Genomic DNA, 22776 nt, shown 5'->3' with positions numbered 1-22776 from the left:
AACTTTATGATTTGACGCGTTGCCATTCTTTATCCGACATTATAAGTCAGAAAAGACCCAAAGTCCTCATACCGCAGGCGCCCTTTAAACAGTTAAAACGCTGCGTGGCTCTTGTATTTTCTCTTTTTGGAGCAGCATGCGAGATCCAACTCCATGTGACCTTCTGAGCGCACAGGCAAGCAGCTGATTTGCAATTTTATTTCATAACGAGGAAGACGGGACAGAGGAGCCTCAAAGGGCGAGCCCTCCAGGCTGGAATCCAATCAAGTCATTAGGAGTGGGCGGAGTCTGAGGCAAAAATGTCATATCTTTCATTAGATTGAAAGAGAAAAGCAGTGGCGCTCCTCGAATCGGCCTGGTGATGGGGTTGCAGGGTCTCGTTTTGTTTGCTTTTCTCTTGTCAGGTGTGAATGTTTGCGTGGCTTTGCAAAGCCTCGACATCAACGACACTCAAGTCCCAAACGAAAGCGTGCAAACGGGCACGGGGCCGCCCACGTTGCCGCAGACAACAGGTCATCCGTTGAAAGGGATGGCAAAGGGCGACCCGGGAGGCACCCGTGCCAGCCGCCGGCTCTGGGTCCACCAGCTGAGGAGGCCTGTTGTTGTGGAGGAGGAGGAGGAGCACGCGCAGAGTCCAGAGGCCACTGCGGTTCTGCAGACGGCGCTCCAAAATGACATGTCCAACACCATAATACCAGGCCCGGAACTCAACCCGCCCATTGAGTCCGATCCAAAGGTATTTAAAATCACTGCTGCTCGACAAGCTAACCCATTTGGAATGTTGTTCCAGCTGGTGGTTGATTCAGAGCCGCGGGTGCCTGTGCCAGCTGACAGCGTGGCGGTGCATTGTGGCGAGGGAGAGGTCATCATTGAGGTCAAGCAGAACTTCTTGGGTAATTCTTTTTTTTTTTCTTTCTTTTGTGCGAGTGGAAGGCGGTTTAGCATCCTGGCTGCATTATTGTCCGATCAGAAGAGGCTGAAATTGGAACGGCGAATGGAAGTGTGATGACGGGACACACCGTGCTGATTACTGCAAACGGCGCAGACATCAAGCTTGGCAATCAATACGTTTCCTCCTTTTTCTTCACTCTGAGAAATGGCACTGCCTTTACGCGCATTAAGTAACCTGCACTTGCTGTGAGTGTTATTGACTGGCGCAACAGAAATGGGGTCCATTTTTTTTGTTGCTCTTTGTTCTTATAGGAAACGGTCAGCTGATCCGTCCAAGTGACGTGACCTTAGGAGGCTGCGGCCTGCTGCACGTGGCCGACCACACGCTGCTCTTCCGGGCAGAGCTGCAGGAATGTGGCAGCACAATGAAGGTGTACTTTTTATTTTGGCCATTTCCTTCATCTTAAACCTCGTAACCGTTCCATGTTGTCAATCATGTTTTTCAACTGCTGTGAAATTATGTAGTTTAATCATTAATTTTTAATCTGTAATGATTATGGGTGTACCCATCCTATGTTGATATTGGATATCAGTCCAGTATCGGCACAAAATGCTATCAGCAGTCCTGCAGTGTGTTTACTTGAGCAAAGCTACAGCCGGCTAACTTCTAAATCAGGGGTCCCCAAACCTTTTGACTAGGGGGCCGCATTGGGTTAAAACTATATATATATATATATATATATATATATATATATATTAGAGGTATGGGAAAAAATCGATTCGAATTCGAATCGCGATTCTCACATTGTGCGATTCAGAATCGATTCTCATTTTTAAAAAATCTATTTTTTTATTTAAAATTTTTTTAATTTTTTTATTTTTTTTAATCAATCCAACAAAACAATACACAGCAATACCATAACAATGCAATCCAATTCCAAAACCAAACCCGACCCAGCAACACTCAGAACTGCAATAAACAGAGCAATTGAGAGGAGACACAAACATGACACAGAACAAACCAAAAGTAGTGAAAGAAAAATTAATATTTTCAACACCAGTATCAATATTAGTTACAATTTCAACATAGCAGTGATTAAAAATCCCTCATTGACATTATCATTAGACATTTATAAAAAATAATAAAAAAAGAACAATAGTGTCACAGTGGCTTACACTTGCATCGCATCTCATAAGCTTGACAACACACTGTGTCCAATATTTTCACAAAGATAAAATAAGTCATATTTTTGGTTCATTTAATAGTTAAAACAAATTTACATTATTGCAATCAGTTGATAAAACATTGTCCTTTACAATTATAAAAGCTTTTTACAAAAATCTACTACTCTGCTTGCATGTCAGCAGACTGGGGTAGATCCTGCTGAAATCTATGTATTGAATGAATAGAGAATCCTTTTGAATCGGGAGAAAATCGTTTTTGAATCGAGAATCGTGTTGAATTGAAAAAAAAAATCGATTTTGAATCGAATCGTGGGACACCCAGAGATTCACAGCCCTAAAATATATATATATATATATATATATATATATATATATATATATATATATATATATATATATAATTTAAATAAAATAGGCTCTGCTTCTTCCTACTCCTTTTCGAACATGTTGAATAGAGAAACTGGAAATTGTGATGCATCATGTTGTATGCGTGCATGTTCCAAATAAACTAAAACTACTCTGGCAACGCGTTTCGTGCAATTTGTCCAAGTAGTGTTAACATTGCAAATGAGAAAATAGGGCAGACGCAAACCAGTAAATATAAAAAGGCGTTGGTCCTGTTCATGGAAAATGTAATTACGAAACAAACAGTGACGGAACAGTCAGTCGAAAAAGTATTATGCATATACATATCTAGTTTAAAGCTCTGTACTTTCTTCACATAAGCACTTCCATCATAAAATGAATTACTGTTTAGACACAACAATATGTTAATTAAAAGGGGAACTGCACTTTTTTTTAAATTTCATATATATATATATATATATATATATATATATATATATATATATATATATATCATCTATCTACCCCTTTTCCTTTACATAGCAGTTGCTAAAACTTTTGTTGACTTCCTGTTCTCAATTTATTCAATATACTCCATAAGTAATAACAATAAAAATACATAAATAATTAGTGAAGTAAGTTATATTTCATATTGTAAGATTATCTAGAAAATGAATGGATGGATGAAATAAATTCAGAATGTTTATCATTGTTCTTCTTCTTTGTACTCTGTAAACACTAAGTTTGAAGAGTTTCTTAAAGTGGATCATATTAGTACATTGTTTGATTTCTTTGCTTAATCCATTACCTAATTTAATTCCACATACTGATATACTGAAGGTCTTAAGTGTTTACGTGCGTACAAATATTTAAAATTAAAATTTTCTCTAAGACTATATTTCTCCTTTTTTGTTGAGAAGAATTGTTGTATATTCTTGGTTAGCAGATAGTGTATCATTTTAGCTGTTTGCAAATTCTCTGTCGTGAAATGTCAGTATTGTTGATTCAATAAATAAAGGCTTTGTATGTTCTCTATATCAAACATTATTTATTATTCTAACTGATCTTTTTTGTGACACCGTTAATGAATGAAGTGTACATTTGTAGTTATTTCTACACAATAACTCAGATATGGTAACACTAGCGAGCAGTAGAGAATATGAAGTGATTTTTGTTTTGCTTTATTCATTATTGAAGTGTTGCTTGCTACTTTGTTTATTTTTACATGAGGTCATGCCGCACTGCAGATGGGTTAATTGCCTTAAAATTATTTAATCATTAAAAATTATGGATTAATCCACATTAATACGTTTCTTCTTTTTTTTTAACAGCCCTATTTCAAATGTAACTGCTTTTTCTATCCTAAGATGACAGATGAGGCCCTCATCTACACCTTCTCACTCGTCTACTCTCCAGCGCCCGTTGGCAGCACCTTCATTTTTAAGACCAACCCCGCCGAGGTGCTAATTGAATGCCACTATCCAAGGTAAGGCCTGATTTATTTGGCGCCGCCTGTTCTCAGCTTGTCACGCATCCAAGTCCAGTCATGCAGATGCTCGTGTAACAAACGCTGGCCGGATGAGTTGTCATTTTTGCTGTAACTATCCAAGGAGGCACTATGTGAGCAGTGACGCCGTGGTACCTGATTGGCAGCCGTTTGCCTCCAGCCTGTTAACAGAACGGCAGCTACACTTCTCCCTGCGGCTCATGACAGGTGAGCAAAACAACAAACCTGACAAGGGGGGGAAAAAAGCCTCTCAGCAGGGGGGCGGTGGGCTGGGTAATTACTCGGGGGAAACATGGGCGATATGAACCTATCATGCAGGAGAATTCAATCTTGATTGACAAATAGTTATTAATTTACAAATTACTATGCTTATTGTTTGTAGGCGTGTAGAACTGCACTGCAACACAGACAGATTTTTCAGATATTTTGGTTACCTTTTTAGAGATGTCCGATAATGGCTTTTTTGCCGATATCCGATATTCCGATATCGTCCAACTCTTAATTACCGATTCCGATATCAACCGATACCGATATATACAGTCGTGGAATTAACACATTTTTATGCCTAATTTTGTTGTGATGCCCCGCTGGATGCATTAAACAATGTAACAAGGTTTTCCAAAATAAATCGACTCAAGTTATGGAAAAAAATGCCAACATGGCACTGCCATATTTATTATTGAAGTCACAAAGTGCATTCTTTTTTTTTTAACATGCCTCAAAACAATAACAGTGCAATACTTTTTCATAACATGGTCACTACTGCCTAGTTTCTCTTGTTATATTCTTATTCTCATTGTTGCTTTTTATTTTTGTTCTTATTGTAATATTTTTCTATTCTGTTTCCATTTATACCCCCATTATTTAGTTTCACTTTTTAAATTCGATCTCCATTCTGTACACTGCTGCTGGAATTAAAATTTTCCTGAGGGAACTCTCCTGAAGGAATCAATAAAGTACTATCTATCTATCTATCTATCCAAACAGCAGCTTGGAATTTGGGACATGCTCTCCCTGAGAGAGACTGAGAGGTTGAGGTGGGCGGGGTTGAGATGGGAGGGTAGGGGTTAGCGGGGGGGGTTTATATTGTAGCGTCCCGGAAGGGTTAGTACTACAAGGGATTCTGGGTATTTGTTCTGTTGTGTTTATGTTGTTACGGTGCGGATGTTCTCCCGAAATGTGTTTGTCATTCTTGTTTGGTTTGGGTTCACAGTGTGGCGCATATTTGTAACAGTGTTAAAGTTGTTTATATGGACACCCTCAGTGTGACCTGTATGGCTGTTGACCAAGTATGCGTTGCATCAATTCGTAATGAGTAAAGCCGGTATATATTATGTGATGCACGTAAAGGAAGTGCCTTAAAGGTTTGTCTCTCTGTCCCTCTCCCTACGTCCGTGTACACAGCGGCGTTTAAAAACATCATACAGTTTACTTTTAAAAACCGATATCGATAATAACGAAACAGATACCGATAATTTCCGATATTACATTTTAAAGCATTTATCGGCCGATAATATCGGCAGGCCGATATTATCGGACGTCCCTAATGTTAAGGAATCATTTCATTTGAGCAACTTGATGGTACATTTTGTAATAAGTCCGATGGAATAGGTTGTGGTTGTCTATGATTGGGGATGGGTTCTGACCAAATTCCATCTGTACTAACGGGTACCGATTCAAATAAATTCAGATGGCACCATATTTCGATATCATTTTGTTGCACGTGACGTCATGTGCAGTTCCAGACCTGGTACCAGCTCAAACTCAGTCGGACTGCCTCTAGGTAATGTGGCAATTTTCCAATGCCTGATGGAAAACGAAAGTACAGTAAGGCTCCACTTTTGATGCGCTAGCTCGATGCTAATTTAAATCAGCATTAGCGTTCATTCGATGGCTCGCAACTAGACTGTTCGGTTTGTCTTAGACGTGTCGCCTCTCATCTAAGTAGGCTTTAACTAGTTCATGCTCAGACTTGGATTGGTCAGATCTGCTAAAGTCCCAACTAGTCAACAGGAGGAATGCGTGCCTGGGCAAGGATGGTTCCGTCCTACTGGAGTAAAATATACAACTGTTGAGATGCAAAACGGCAACCCCTCGGTCTATGCCAAAAAGTAGAGTTTCCCCTCGTTAGCCTTGAAGTATCGTGAGGCGAAACGACCACAACTAGCCCGAAATCAGTTGTTGGATTGGAATCACCCATGTTAGCATTTCATTCAAAAATAGGCACAAAGGGAGCATCAGCGAGATGGTGAACAACCATAGACATTAGCGATTTTACATGGCAATTTCAACATCTCCGAATTTGGTAATGAAACAACTTCTAAGATGAACCTTACAAACAGCTGGTGTGCAATAAATACAATATTACCGTAAAAACTTTGTAGGGCGCACTATAACACCAGACTGGCACGTTCAACGTAATGGCAAAGACTACTTCCTGACTAGGCAACACGCACTACTGCCATCTAACGTGTTGACATTGCAACTGCATGCAAGGTCTACTATGTAATACTTGCAAATGAGACTAAGAAGTATAAAAAACAAGATATAGCAACTGGACAGCACAGTTATTGCTATCTGCTCACTATTCAAAGTGAAATCAACAAAAATTGTATTAAACAAATTAACATGTTTAATACACATGAAGTTCTGAAAATTTGTATGGGTTCATATAATATGAAAGGTAACAATCTATGAACACGCTTTTCTTATTATTCTATCAGTTATTGTGTGCACTTTTGGTAGAATTTGATCTAAAGTATATATTGTATTAGTGGTGTAACAATTACCTGATAAATCGATCTTATATTCCTAAATTTCAAGTGCCTGTACGTCGATCTGTGCTCGGCACGTTTGCCTTCCGGATGATGGGTATCGATCCAATATCGATTTAAAAAGCAATACAGAATTTTTATCGACACTCGAACAAAGAACACATCGGTTTTAAGAAATGTTAGCACTTTTAATGGAAAGGACATGAAATGTTTTTTCGGTGGGGTCATCGAAACAAAAATGGTGTTCGAGAAAGTTCATAACAAATGCAAACGCCACAAGACAATCTCATAAATTACAACACAAAAACTTTCAGCTACAGAATGATTGCAAAAGACGTAACAAATAGACAACACAAGAATATGAAGCTACAAGTCAGTTTTAAACCCTTAAGGATGCGATGGACTAAACGGACCAGCTTGAAGGTTAAAAACAGTGGTATACAATTTCAGTATATTAGTGTTATTGAAAAAGTAAAGTTATTTGCGACTGAAAAAGTGGTCCCACTTCACTTTTCCAACTTGGTTCATGACACCTTTGACCATTTGTCGCCCAAAAGAGTCGCTGTCACTTCCGTTACGTCTTCACGATGTTCCCTGTTTATTAAAATGAGTTGTAGTAGTCAAACCACTGCTAAGTCAACCAGAAGACGTGTTGGTTACACTTTTGATATTAATATATTATTTTTATGTTGAAAAACCGCAGAAGTAGCAGGTAAATCTGCTGAAATGTTGGTAACTGTACTTTAATTGAAATTGTTTTGAATGTTGAAAATGAGATCAGAAAGTGTTTCCTCTTAATTCAACTTAAAGTTGCACTTTATTCAAATAAGATGTGAATGCATTGGCCAGTAATTGTTTACTTGTTTGTAGGGTTGTACAGTATGCCGGTATTAATATAGTACCGCGATACTAATGAATCCTATTCGGTACTATACCGCCTCTGAAAAGTATCGGTTTGCCGTCTGCTTCGCTGGGCCTGAGCTCATCTAAGATGGACTGATACAAAGTGGAAAAGTGTTCTGTGGTCTGACGAGTCCACATTTCAAATTGTTTTTGTAAACTGTGGACGTCGTGTCCTCCGGACCAAAGAGGAAAAGAACCATCCGGATTGTTATAGGCGCAAAGTTGAAAAGCCAGCATCTGTGATGGTATGGGGGTGTATTAGTGCCCAAGACATGGGTAACCTACACATCTGTGAAGGCACCATTGATGCTGAAAGGTACATACATGTTTTGGAGCAACATATGTTGCCATCCAAGCAACGTTACCATGGACGCCCCTGCTTATTTCAGCAAGACAATGCCAAGCCACGTGTTACATCAACGTGGCTTCATAGTAAAAGAGTGCGGGTACTAGACTGGCCTGCCTGTAGTCCAGACCTGTCTCCCATTGAAAATATGTGGCGCATTATGAAGCCTAAAATACCACAACATAGACCACCGGACTGTTGAACAACTTAAGCTGTACATCAAGCAAGAATGGGAAAGAATTCCACCTGAGAAGCTTAAAAAATGTCTCCTCAGTTCCCAAACGTTTACTGAGTGTTGTTAAAAGGAAAGGCCATGTAACACAGTGGTGAACATGCCCTTTCCCAACTACTTTGGCACGTGTTGCAGCCATGACATTCTAAGTTGATTATTATTTGCAAAAAAAAAATAATGTTTGAGATTGAACATCAAATATGTTGTCTTTGTAGTGCATTCAATTGAATATCGGTTGAAAAGGATTTGCAAATCATTGTATTCCGTTTATATTTACATCTAACACAATTTCCCAACTCATATGGAAACAGGGTTTGTAATTCCCTTACATGAAATAACAGGAATATAGGAAACTTCACCTGCAGTGTCCGGTATCCAATATTTATTTCACGGTCATACTGGTTAATTTTTGGGGGGGTTAAAAAGTTACTGAATTGATTTCAACTCACGTTTTCGGACGGAATCATTCTAAACTAGTATCGTATCGGCAACCTCAAATGTTAAAATGAATCGTTACCCCTATATTGTTTGACTTGTACTTTCTTCTGTATTCTTATTGATTAGAGGACTGGCAGTCGCCCAGAACCACCAGCTTTTACTTCCAGGGTGACATCATGCACATTGAGGCCTCGGTCCTCCAGGGCCACCACATTCCACTGAGGGTCTTCGTGGACAGCTGTGTGGCCACCTTGGACCCTGACCCCAATTCTCAACCGAGCTACACCGTTATCGACAATCACGGGTGAGGAATGCCAACAGCGGTTAGGATCTGGAACACTACCTGCATACCGGAGAGTACTATGGTCTGTGTTTTTGTGGATCCTGTTGCTATTACCTTTTAAGGTGTCTGACAGACGCTAAGCTGACGGGAGCCAAGTCCTACTTCATGCAGAGAAGCCACGAGGATAAACTCTCTTTCCAGCTGGAAGCCTTCAAGTTCCTCGGAGATCACAGGAATTCGGTAAGCGCGGCTTGTGTAAGATGTGCAGATTGAAACCCGAGACCATCCGAGACAGACTTTTAGGCCCATTTTCCATTTGGGCGATCTAAGTGGCGTGTTTTGATGGGAGCGGCCTTTTATTATCTTTTTGTCTTTTCCTGAGGCCAACCATGTTTGGGCTCAAGCCCCGAACGCCCTCGAGGGAACTACTTTGGCGCATGAATGCACTGCAAGAGTGAATTCAATCAATATACTCAGACACTTGCACAATCTAATACATTCTAATACAACAACATTATGGGGGGAAAATCCTTTTATGAAGATTATTATGGTTGGACTATCCACCAGGTTTAAATTGAAAATGTTTATGTGGTCTAGAACTGCACAGCATCACGCTGACACAACAAACACTCCAATAGAAATGGGGTGAGTTAAAAAGTACAGTCAATGTCCTATCATGTTGACAGATCTTGTTATTCCTCATTCTAAACATGTATTGCTTCTAATGGATATTTTGTTCTTGAGAGTTCTATGTAATTGAGTTTTTATTCTGATGTTTTCTTGGGTGATGGACCCTAGGAAGACCTGCAACAAGGGTTGTTTCAAAATGTGAAAAACATAGTGAGCATACTAAACAATAGGGCTGTGAATCTTTGGGCCCCACACGAAGTGGTTCAATTCTTGGTGGTAAGGATTCGATTCAGAATTAGTACTTTTTAAATAACATTGCGTGTCAGTTCTATGATCGACTACTTTCCTCCATAAAAAAAGATAACAGCTTCGATACATTTCTGTATTACTTAAAAGGAAACTAGTTTTGTTTAATAAAACTCTATCCAAATTTTAAATAGTCAAATACAAATAGGGCAATGAGAAGTATCCAACACTTCCCTTTTCTAAAGTAAATATGTAAAGCAGATCTGGGGCCGTACTTATCAAGCTTCTTAGAATGACTCCTAAGAAGTCTGCTAAGAGTTGACTTAAGAGTAAATAAATTCTTCGCTGAAAGCTGCACTTAAAAGTTAGTTATCAAGCGTCTTACTCACACTTTCAGCGAAGTGTAGGACTGAATCTTAAGTGTCACACTCAGAGCTGAAATACGACATTACTATGTGCCGTAAACGCAATTTTAGGTGACGTCATTTCTGTGTCCATAGAAATGACCAATCACGGAAGGGAATCCGTTGTCTAAGAATAAAGAAATATCTTGGAAATATTTAAGTGGACAATGGGAGTGTATATTTTGACAATAAACTACAAAATAATACAAAACAAACTAGTCCCCGCCGGCACTCACGCTACCGCTCCCTCTCTTCTCTCGCCCACACACTCACTGACGTCACTCACCTCACGGCCACACACATACGCTACTGTCATAACATTTTCTTTCCAATTCATTAATTAGGCAACTAATTTGAAACTGGTGTGGGTGGCTCTATATATACTAGCCCACTGCAATCGAAAAGTATTAAATATGTGACAAAAATAATATCCGCTCTGTCTAAACGAGACCGTTTGATCAGCTGCTCGTCATAAAAAAAAAAAAAAACATCGTTCCGTTCCCTGAATGTTGGCGCACGTCTCTCTCGCCTCAGTGCCATCCCCTGCTGGCAACTCCTAACCACTTAAGACACCTCTGAAGGTCTCTTAAATATCGTGGAGAGTAGGAGTGATTCTTAGACTTAAGAACGTTGATAAAAAGCTTTTATTCTTAAGTTTGAGAGTAGGACTAAATTTCGCAAATTCTCAGGACTTAAGTGTAAAATGGCACTCTAAGAAGCTTGATAAGTACGGCCCCTGGGCATTTACATCAACACACTCTTGTTTTAGTTCCTATGTTTCCTGAAGGCTACGTGTTCTATTTTACGTAAATGTGTACTGACATAATTTGGTCGGCATCTATGAGATTACCAAATTTGGTACATGTCCCAAAACATACTGTGTAGTTATTAGTTAATCATAAAAATGTGCACACGGTGACTTCCTGTTCACTGCAGAGTAAGCTTCAAAATAAAAGCAGTGTTTACAAAGAACATGATAAACATTCCGAGTTTATTGATAATCCAATTTATTTCACCATATGAAATACAATTTACTTCCCAAATTATTTATTTAATGTTGTTTATGGAGTATATTGTGAATAAATTGAGAAAAGAAAGTGAACAAAAGTGTCAGCAACGGCTATGTAAAGGGGTAGGATTAAATAAACTCTGCTGCTTCCTACTCTTTTTCGAACATGTTGAAGAGAAACTGGAATTTGTGATGTCATGTTGTAATTGTATGCATGTTCGAAATAAACTCAACATGATTTGCCTGAGTGGCTGGACAGAACACACACAAAAACAATTTTTTTTATTTTTTTAAAGAATAGTTACAAATCATTTAATTAGAAACCCCTACAAGACAACTTTACTTTTAGTAATAAGTAAACGGGTTACAAAGGCTCCTAATTTGGCTGCTGATGTATGCACTAACATATTTTCATTTTCCATTAATTGATTAACGTGGACCCCGACTTAAACAAGTTGAAAAACTTATTCGGGTGTTACCATTTAGTGGTCAATTGTACGGAATATGTACTGTACTGTGCAGTCTACTAATAAAAGTCTCAATCAATCCATCCATTGTATTCAGTCAAAATTATTAAGGAACAAGCGGTGGAAAAGGGAATATTAATCTACTTGTTCATCCGCTGTTAAAATCGGCTTACTAAGTTTTAACATGTTCTACTTACACTTCTGTTCAAATGTAATAATCACATATTCTTCTGTTTGGATACTTTACATTTAGTTTTGGGTGATTCTACAAATTTGTGTATGCATCCAATACCAAGTAGTTACAGGATCATACATTGGTCTTAAATTATTCTGTAATCTTCTGGGATGCCCATTTCTGAGTTTGTAAACAATAAAAAATAACAAAAGATTTTGTGATATAAAATCGATGTAATAATTGTAGTATCAACCAGAGGTGGGACCAAGTCATTGCTTTGCAAGTCACAAGTAAGTCTCAAGTCTTTGCCCTCAAGTCTCGAGTCAAGTCCCGAGTCAAGACAGGCAAGTCCCGAGTCAAGTCCAAAGTCAAGACTGGAAAGTCTCAAGTCAAGTCACAAGTCCTGCATTTTGAGTTTCGAGTCCTTTCAAGTCCTTTTAACCACAGACTAATATTTTTACACAGATTGTGTATGCTTTTAAAACGCTGTATCTATTTATTAAAACAAGTGCATTTGAAATAGCAGGAAAAAAAATAGTACTGACATTGCAATTCATAATAGCACTATTAACCAGTCATTTTAATAGTTTAAACATTTTTAAACATTTAACTCATTCCTTTACAGAATAAACACATTTGCAAAAACAAGTGCAACTGTACTTGTTTGTACAAAAGTGTTAACATTGTATTTCCATGGCATATTGCATTGTAACTAGTTCCACAGCAGTTTCTATTCTGTTCTTACCTTATCTCATTGATCTCATCTCATACTGTATGTGTGGTAATGTGTGCGTACACATGAAAAACATAACAAATACATGAACATAACAATGGACAGAGTTTTACTTTTTAGATGTCAGGGCCCTATGCAATATGTACACATATTCTTAATATAGTATACATTTTAACTGACCTTTATTTGACCATGTTTGTCTTTTTGTAGGTGGCTAAAATATGCGGTGCTGCTGACCGCCGTCTAACGTTATGTTACTGTGTGTGATACATTGACTAACGTAACGTTATATGTAGTTACCTCATGCAACCCTGCTTAAAAAAATCACTTGACAAAAAGTATGAATAAGGAAGCAAACTGCAGTGGACGCAACATATTGCTGTGTTTGAAATGATGTTATAACCATAGACATCTTATAAGTAGACGCAGTATTGGTTGCTGTGACGCGAGCAAATTGCATCTTGAAGTGGTGATGAGGAGCCGGCGAGCAGCCTAAACTGACAGTTGACAGGTAGAAAACAAAGATGCCGGGCTGGTGTTCAGCGTTTTCCTGCTCAAATGAGCGGACTGTTGAAAATAGGAATCGGGGGATTACTTTTCACAAGTAAGATTTAACATTAATGTACTTTTGGTTGTATTTTATGAAAATAACATTACCACAGAGTTAAGAAGGAGCAAAGATCTTCAATATTTGTATGTGAAAATCACAAACAAATCTTCTGGGGGAGGATGACGCCCCTACAGGGGTTTGGTTTACAAACTTTCAGCCCCACCTAAAACAAAATTCACCAGCCGCCACTGATTATGATGCATTCTCATTTTAGGCAAAATATAAGACAATACTTTCTTAACAGTATAATTGTAACCAGGAATAAGTCTTCAAGTAACAATATTCAAATACTAACATTGTTGGGTAAGACAGCATTTGGTTTTATTCTGAATCCAGTGAAACAGATTGGTGGTTTTAGCTGATATAAAGACTTTCAGGTGTTTATATATGTTTAAGTATTTGGCAGACGCTTTTATCCAAAGCGACATACATAAAAAATACATATATAACAATCACTGTAAACATTATCATTTAAGGGAAGAATGTAATACAAAATATCAATACAAAGTGTCAAGACAGAATAAACTCTCTGCTGCTGCAGCAACAGAGATACGGTCAATAAGATATATAGATATCTAATGTATTCATACATTGTTTATGTAGGATATAGGCATGTATATATAACGTAATTATATTGTTTCTTCAACTTAAAAATAGCTGACCGTTTTTTTCCCCCTTCTCTGGGCTTATATTCCCAGTTTTGATCTCGGACGTCTGGTCACTTATAGCATACACGAATATTCTATTACTGTTAAGCAAACTATGAATAATAAAACATGTGTCTGTTATCATAGCTACACGTATGACAAAAAAGCGCGTGAAAATGAGTGGTATTCAGTGAGGTAAAATGAATTAAATGCGCTGACAGTTCATTGCTCCTGCCAAATGAATTGCACTGAGTGGAGCGGATCACCACTCCAAGATGGCGGCCCCGCGTCTCGTCCGCGCCAGTAAGCAGTAGCGCTCGATGCTGCGTCTACTTATAAGATGTCTATGGTTATGACGTTAGCAGTGAGTTTACAGCCTCACTTATTTAACTACACAGCAAATAAAAGTCATGTTACTTAGCCAATAAACGTTAGCTTACATTCAAAACTTACCCTTCTTTGTGCAACTTCAAATGTCGAACGAAGTTGGAAGTTGTTGCGTCTCCGTCTGTAATATTCGAACTGCGTGATTTGCATACGGCAAATCGTTTTTTGTTGACCAAGTCGTAGTTTTTATACCCGAACGAAACCAACTTTGGTATAAATCTTTCTCACTGGCGCGTTGTTTGACAACTCTTGTTCATTGGTTGTCCTGCAATTTGATTGGCTGAATGCTGTGTGATGAAAACAATGTAGATCTAATTTGATTGGCTGTTGTACTGAGAGCACACACGCTGACACGCAGCACACACACTGATAGACAGACACGTACAAAATGAAAGCTACGGAGCGCTCCCAAATAACTTTTTAAACTTTAGGTTTTGGGGAAAGTAGCAAGTCATGTCAAGTCAAAAGGCTCAAGTCCAAGTGAAGTCACAAGTCATTGATGTTAAAGTCTAAGTCGAGTTGCAAGTCTCTTAACATTTTGTCAAGTCGAGTCTAAAGTCATCAAATTCATGACTCGAGTCTGACTCGAGTCCAAGTCATGTGACTCGAGTCCACACCTCTGGTATCAACTATATATGGCACCTTTACTTGGTATCGTTACAGTGGATGTTTGTATAATTCCACCCATTTGTTTACATTCAGGAGCGCTATTTCACTGTTAGCCGTTAGCTATTGTATCCTCCTACGGTGTGTCGTGGGGCATGTTTAGCTATTCCTCGTCCTCAGGGATGATACTTGCAAGAAATGTAGTTGTTACCACGGAGGCGAGGATTAGTGATTTTAGAAGTAGCTAAAACACCGCCGAGCGACGTTAGCCGCTAGCTAACTATGTTTTAGAGCAGTGGTCCCCAACCACCGGGCCGCACAAGAAATTTAAAAAAAAATTGTTTTATATTTTTATTAAATCAACATAAAAACACAATATATACATTCTATATCAATATAGATCAATACAGTCTGCAGGGATACAGTCCGTAAGCACACATGATTGAATTTCTTTATGAAAACAGAAAATTTAAAAAAATCTAACACCACCCCCCCCCCCCCCCCCCGGTCCGTGGGACAAATTTTCAAGCGTTGACCGGTCCCCAGTTACAAAAAGGTTGGGGACCACTGTTTTAGAGCACCGCTTGCAGTGTTTTTAGCTATACCTTTTTATTAGTTTTAAAACCAAAATACATCCATTTTCACGCTGTTTCTGCTTGTAAGTGCAGTGTGGGTTTTAACTAACATGTGCCTCAGCTTGTAAAAAAAGTAACGGTTTGTTTGATTGATTGATTGAAACTTTTATTAGTAGATTGCACAGTACAGTACATATTCCGTACAATTGACCACTAAATGGTAAACACCCGAATAAGTTTTTCAACTTGTCCACGTTAACCAATTCACGGTATTTATCAAAGGCAGTATAGTCAACCAATACCTCAAAGACTGTAAAATTGAAGCACAGTAGTTCTTGTTGTCATTATTAGTGAATGATTAGGCAAAAGCATCATGTTCCATGTTTTTAATACACCCCCTCAGATCTACATCACATGCCGACTGAAGGCCACCACTCTCGCTACTCCTGTCGACTTGCAGCACAAAGCCTGTTCATTCTTAACCGAAGCTAAAAGGTTAGTAACAAGTACATCTTATACAAATATCCTATCGACAACGAGCAGCTTGCATGTTTTGGAAAGTTGTACATATATATATATTTTTTTTCCATGGGGGGACAGATGGGTGGCGTCGGGTGGAGACAACAACGTGTGTAGCTGCTGTGACAGCGGCTGCAGCGAGCAGAGGCGGAAAAGGGGCGTTGCAGAAGATGCTGGTATGTTGACCGAACCACAGCCTGGTAGCTACAAACTTTTTGAATGTAGAATATTAAAAGATCACAAGGAAGCCACTTTGATACATTTTGTACATAATAGATCAGAAGGTGTCCTGATCAACGTTCCCTTAAGATGCCGCGCACAAAATCAAAGTCCACTTGAACGCTAAACAAAATAAACACATAAATGATTCTGTATGATTTTGCAAAGCAACTGAGTGACCGGTGGCGACAAGCAGCCACAACGTGATTGTTCGTCAACACTTTTTAATTATTCGAACGTCTGTCGAGACGCTTTAAGGAGGACAGAAATGTATTACTTTACTTGAGCAAAACTGTTTGTTGGCCGTAACCACACCAGAAACTGGTCGTTTTCCGCCTTACAAACCAGGGGCCGTACTTATCAAGCTTCTTAGAATTACTCCTAAGAAGTCTGCTAAGAGCTGACTTAAGAGTAAATAAATTCTTCGCTGAAAGCTACACTTAAAAGTTAGTTATCAAGCGTCTTACTCACACTTTCAGCGAAGTGTAGGACTGAATCTTAAGTGTCACACTCAGAGCTGAATTACGACATTACTATGTGCCGTAAACGGAATTTTAGGTGACGTCATTTCTGTGTCCATAGAAATGACCAATCACGGAAGGGAATCCGTTGTCTAAGAATAAAGAAATATCTTGGAAATATTTAAGTGGACAATGGGAGTGTATATTTTGACAATAAACTGCAAAATAATACAAAACAAACTAGTCCCCGCCGGCACTCACGCTACCGCTCCCTCTCTTCTCTCGCCCACACACTCACTGACGTCACTCACCTCACGGCCACACACATACGCTACTGTCGTAAAATTTTCTTTCCAATTCATTAATTAGGCAACTAATTTGAAACTGGTGTGGGTGGCTCTATATATACTAGCCCACTGCAGACACATGCAGAAATCAACAAGGAATGGAAAAGTATTAAATCTGTGACAAAAATAATATCCGCTCAGTCTAAACGATACCGTTTGATCAGCTGCTCGTCATCAAAAAAAAAAAAACATTGTTCCGTTCCCTGAACGTTCGCGCACGTCTCTCTCGCCTCAGTGCCATCCCCTGCTGGCAACTCCTAACCACTTAAGACACCTCTGAAGGTCTCTTAAATATCGTGGAGAGTAGGAGTGATTCTTAGACTTAAGAACGTTGATAAAAAGCTTTTATTCTTAAGTTTGAGAGTAGGACTAAATTTCGCAAATTCTCAGGACTTAAGTGTAAAATGGCACTCTAAGAAGCTTGATAAGTACGGCCCCAGGCCAAATACCAACTCTTTGTCATCCGCCATATCAACAGCAGCCACTCGCTGTCTCTCACCTGCACCAACACACCCACATAAGGCACTTAACTAGTAATGCGTTTATGCCCACACAAAAAGTCGGACAACTCCAACACCACACAGTGTAATTCCAGGTCGTTACACTATGACTCCCCAATCAGATATGTGCTTATTCTCCTGTCATTTACTATGAATATTAATCGTGAAATGCTGTTATTAGATTACAGAAATGCTAATAAAAAAGATATATTTTACAGGAATGTACACTTTATCCCATGATTACATCTCATTGTGCAACATGTGAATGTTTTAAAGGGAACTAAATGTGATTTTAAATGGGTACAAGTTATTTCCCCCACCAGACATACAATACTGTGATACATAGCTCATAAAAAACAGATATTTTTGTTATTTTCATTGCAAGTGGGCCAAATAATTTAGAAAATAAGTAGTGTAACGCCCTAATAGCTAGCTTGAATAATTAGAAAATGGTCTCATAAAAATGACTGTCATTTAATCCGAAGTTGGTAGAGTGGCCGTGCTAGCAATCGGAGGGTTGCTGGTTACTGGGGTTTAATCCCCACCTTCTACCATCCTAGTCACGTCCGTTGTGTCCTTGGGCAAGACACTTCACCCTTGCTCCTGATGGCTGCTGGTTAGCGCCTTGCATGGCAGATCCCTCCATCAGAGTGTGAATGTGTGTGTGAATGGATGAATGTGGAAATACTGTCAAAGCGCTTTGAGTACCTTGAAGGTAGAAAAGCGCTATACAAGTATAACCCATTTATCATTTATTTATTTATTACTTGTTATGATGTTAGGTTTGGGACATGTGTGATGCTGCTATGGCTACACTGAATGCCCAGGGAGTTTTAGCATTCGCTCAGGCACATGAAAAATTAGAGGGAACATTGGTCCTGATGCATCTTTTTTTAAATTCTGATGCCGATATTGGGGCGTTGAGTATTGTCCGATACTGATGTTAAGCTGATACAATATCAGTCTCAATCACACGCACTTGTATGTTTAATTAGGGCTGTCAAACTTCTGATTAAGCACAAAAACTTACTGCATTATTCATGCATCAATGCTGATTAATAATTTATTTTGACCACACGTGCTCCTTTGCCTTAACTGGAGGTGACATCACAGCGGTCGTTCTCAAATAGTGGGGCGGGCCCCCCTGGGAACATGCTTTATCAGTATCATGCTTCGAAAAGCAAACATGCTCATTGTAGTCATACATCCTGACGTTCTCGTTTTGATTTTTTTTTTTTAAATCAGCAAAAATTGTTGTATTCATTTTTATTTTGTCAAAGATTTTTCAATTTGAATGTATTTGAGTTGATTTTTAATTTTTCAGTATCAAATGGTTTAAGTCGGTCAAAATATTTGTAATTGAAAAATTCAAGGCAAATTAATGCACTTTGCATCTTTTGTTATTGTTTGTAAGTTGATTTATTTCTTTGTTCTTGTCTTTATTGTTAATAAGGATACAATGTTATGCAGGGATGTACTTGTAACAATTTTAAAGACAAATTATACTATTTATAGTCACAGCGGAGAGGTTGGGGGGGACACGAAATGTTTTCTTCTTACTCAGGTCAATGCATACTGTACGTCATTGCCAAGATGAGCGAGGAGTCTGACTGGTTTTCTTGCTGGCAAATGTTCCTTCAAAATACACCCTGACGGGACTTCAGATCAAACGGTTTGCAAATAAAATAAATTATCTGCATTCAATTAAACATTTAGAAAACGTTCCTGTAAAACATTCTGATGGCAGAATTGCATTTTGTGTCTCAACATTGGGGTCTTTTTTTAAAGTTAATTTAAATTCCGCACGCAAGTAGATAACTGCAAATGATTGTGATGAATCAAAATGTAAATAAAATATGGCACCATTAACATTTTAGAAAAGGCTTGATCAAGTGAAATTACTTGGAACAATGGTAAGTATGAAAATGCTAACCTATTAACTGTCTGGAATGGACGTAGGATGTCTTAAAATGGAAGAGTGGTAATTGTTTTCGGCAACACTTAAGGGCTCATGATACAGTAAATTGAATGATACGGACACATTTGTTACTGGATACTTTCTAATACGCTTTTTTTTTTTTTGCCTTGGAGACCAAGTAATATACAACTCAAATTATTTGATACTTGTTAATATTGTCAAATGTGTTTCAGACTACAATATTGTTTAGTTCAGGGGTGTCCAAACTTTTTCCACTGAGGGCCGCACACGGAAAAATTTAAGCATGCGGGGGCCATTTTGATATATTTTATTTTCAAACCTTGACAAAATATATGGAATTTTTTTTTTAACCTTTAGGGCTCCTGGGGACCATACAGGGTCTCAGTCATTAAAATGTTAAAAATAAGTCAAATTATTATTTTTTAATTAACGCTCTATATCAACTTCACGTTGATATAAAGTAAAAAAAAAAAAAAAGCCTTTTCTGTTAAAGACAACTCAGTTTTTTTTATAGTAAAACTGAAATATGCAGTATTTAGTATTAGAGCCTTAAAAGATTAATAATGCAGGACACCATTGATTTTAATTCTTTAATATGTTTGAGCTTTGCTTCTTCCTACTCCTTTTCGGGCATGATGTAAATGAAATGATGAAATTGTGTGATGTATTATGATGTAAATGTGTTCATGTTCGAAATAAACTAAAAGAAAGAAAGAAAGTAATCACAGTGAAAAGTTAAATAAAATCCTAATAAATATATTTGGGATCCAAAAGGTCCCCCACTCATAAAGTGATACATTTTTTAGTTTTTTTTATACTTTTAACACTTAAATTACGAGATCAACTTCAGATATATCTGTCGATTTTACGTTTGAACTATTATTTTGTTAGTTTTATGCTCTTTTGTCAAATAAAACTTTGATGTTTCTATATGGCAACCACACAATATATGCAATATTTTTTCCACATAAAACATTTTAAAGTGATATTTTTTAAGTAATAATTCATTATAACATATTTTGTCTTTTTTTTTTTTTTTTAGCAATTGCAAAAAAAGAAAAATAAACAAAGACAAAAGAAAACAAACAGCCTGCATGGCAGCTTTGTGTCAATATTGCAACTTTTTTTTGTTAGATTTCACCTCATTCCACTTTTTTTTAAATGTTTTTTTAAATTTTTGCAATTGTTGCAGAATGTGTGGCGGGCCGGTAAACAATTAGCTGCGGGCTGCAAATGGCCCCCGGGCTGCACTTTGGACACCCCTGGTTTAGTTAGTGACACTTATGTATGTCTAGCTTGTGTGCTATTGTGTGTTCAGCTGTTGTGTAGCCGCCCGCTCCTACTAGCCTATTGTCCAACTTTGCAAACGTATGCGCGCTAAACAGAGAGCTTATATTGAATTTACATTTTAGATGCTATTTTGGTATTTTATATGCTAACCAGTATAATCCTCTTATTTTTCCTGGTATCAGACTATTTATAAATGTTGATGCATTTTATCTCCACAATAACCAAAAACAAGCGATGTGGCAAAAAGGCACCTTGGACACCACTGTTTGAGCCTTTCATTGCCATTTGGAAGTCTAGTATCTCTTTGACTGACCCCTTCCTTCTTCCACCTTGTAATGGAAGGTGTTGTGCAGTGGAAGGGGACAGCTGCCGTGGGCCCCATTCAGGTGGAAGAGAACACGCTAACACAAGTGTCACCGCCAGAGTCCAACTCTTCACGTCAGGCTGGAGAAGCGGCACACGCAGGTGTGAAGGCAGAGCGCGGCCATGTATTGTGTACCTTCTCAACTATGTTGTTCTTCATCTCCCCTTCAGCTACCTCCTTCCCATCTTTAGTCATGCTGTGCGTAGCGGGCGCAGCACTGGCTATGGTGCTGCTCGCCGTCATGGGTGCTGCCGTTTGCAGCAGAGTGCGCAAACCCACAAGAAAGGTTTGCACCTGACTGAGGACAATAAAAAAATGTTTACGCTCACGACTTGCGCTCGTTATTTTTCTTTCTCTTGAAACAAGCATAACCATTGTCGTCTTATCCTTGGACAGAGGTCCACTATTCAAAACATTACGTTCCCCTATGACCATTTTGTTGGCACTAGTGCAACAACGCCGGAAATGTGTCCCATGAAAAACCGTCCGACCGGAACTCTCTAATAACTAAAGTTCCGCGGGTGAATAATGTAAACTCGCTACACTGGTAGTTTTTAGCGCTTCCATAGCGAGATATAAGTAAGAACTTTACACTACTTTATATTAGAAATGGCAACAGCAGAGGGTGAATGCCCCATGACAAGATGACTACTACGTTGTTGACACGGACTACAGTGGCGGACGTGCGTACATTTTCAGGACTTATGCAGATCTCAAATACAGATCAGCAGGTACCAGAAGGTAAAAGTTGTTTTTGCGTAATATCGTGAAACAAAACGCCAGATAATATGCCTGCTAACGGGTGCCATTTTGCGGTCCTTATACACGCACCATAGTAATACTTGCATCTCTGACTACGGTAGCCGTAATGGTCCGACAATCCATCAAGCGGTGCGGCTTCAAAGTCATACTAAAACATTTTGACAGATATTTGAGTGCCTTGTGTAATGTTCTTTATTTTCAAGGGAACATTGAAAGTTTTGGTGTTTACTGGCGTCATATTGCAGTCTACACGTATCTCTTATATGTGACTACCATCTAGGGTTGCAAAGGGGTGGAAAGTTAAAAGGTAAAATTCCGGAAATTTACCACGGGAAGTTAAGCTCGGGAAGTTTGGAAATTTTGACCATTTTTTGATTATTCAAAGTTGGACACCGTCCATCTTATTCTGTAGAATAAGATGAGAAGCTTGTAAAACACTAATGCAATATAAATAGTCAGCTAAACAATTGGAGTAGTCTTTAAAACTATTTTATTGATGGACAAATTAATAGAAATAGGCTAGATGAATAAATGAACACTCAATCAGCATGCTGTATCAAACTATAACCTACATTCTTGTATGACAACAGAAGGCAGAGGACACTACACGTTTTGATTTAGTATTTGCTAGTTGAACTTTACAGACCACCAAAAAAGGTAAATTCAGATCGCTAACGTTGTTAGCATAAATGAATGGGATTTAACATAGAGAAAATTAGCATTACGGCTAACGGAGAAATATTTTTGGTTCATTGTGAGACTGGTGGTACATAAAACTAGCTAGCTAGAGATATTGGCCCCAAACTCATTTAACAAGTACAGGAACAGCTAGTTAGCTTGAGTGGAAGTCTGCTGGAGTAGTCTACAGTCATACAGTAACAAGCAATTACACCTCTATTGAACTTGAATACCATAGATCAAATATATTTACCCTAGTAATATCACCAAAATGTACCTGACTGGATGAAGTCCTTGGGCTCAA

The 22776-nt window shown here is 38.4% G+C and overlaps 1 protein-coding gene across 1 annotated transcript; it reads left to right on the top strand.

The window, feature by feature from the left end:
* The first annotated feature begins 257 nt into the window (after positions 1-257).
* On the top strand, positions 258-21360 carry LOC133658263 (zona pellucida sperm-binding protein 3-like). The gene is made up of 11 exons (XM_062060112.1): positions 258-736; positions 791-893; positions 1204-1322; positions 3789-3907; positions 4032-4135; positions 8748-8925; positions 9027-9144; positions 15797-15888; positions 15994-16088; positions 21011-21133; positions 21203-21360. Exons 1-11 carry the CDS (start codon positions 362-364, stop codon positions 21328-21330), a joined length of 1554 nt encoding a protein of 517 aa, XP_061916096.1. The 5' UTR covers positions 258-361; the 3' UTR covers positions 21331-21360.
* Positions 21361-22776: the final 1416 nt, after the last annotated feature.

This window comes from Entelurus aequoreus, linkage group LG01 (genome assembly GCF_033978785.1).
Source record: "Entelurus aequoreus isolate RoL-2023_Sb linkage group LG01, RoL_Eaeq_v1.1, whole genome shotgun sequence".
Classification (NCBI taxonomy): Eukaryota; Metazoa; Chordata; class Actinopteri; order Syngnathiformes; family Syngnathidae; genus Entelurus; species Entelurus aequoreus.
Note: the sequence above shows the minus strand (reverse complement) of the source record. Positions and strands in the feature narration are given on the sequence as shown.

Coding starts and splice junctions, on each gene's coding strand:
- LOC133658263 (XM_062060112.1), top strand. CDS start 362: ATGGGGTTGCAGGGTCTCGTTTTGTTTGCTTTTCTCTTGTCAGGTGTG. Junction 16,089..21,010: donor GGGCGTTGCAGAAGATGCTG/GTATGTTGACCG, acceptor TTGTAATGGAAG/GTGTTGTGCAGTGGAAGGGG. Junction 21,134..21,202: donor TGGAGAAGCGGCACACGCAG/GTGTGAAGGCAG, acceptor TCTCCCCTTCAG/CTACCTCCTTCCCATCTTTA.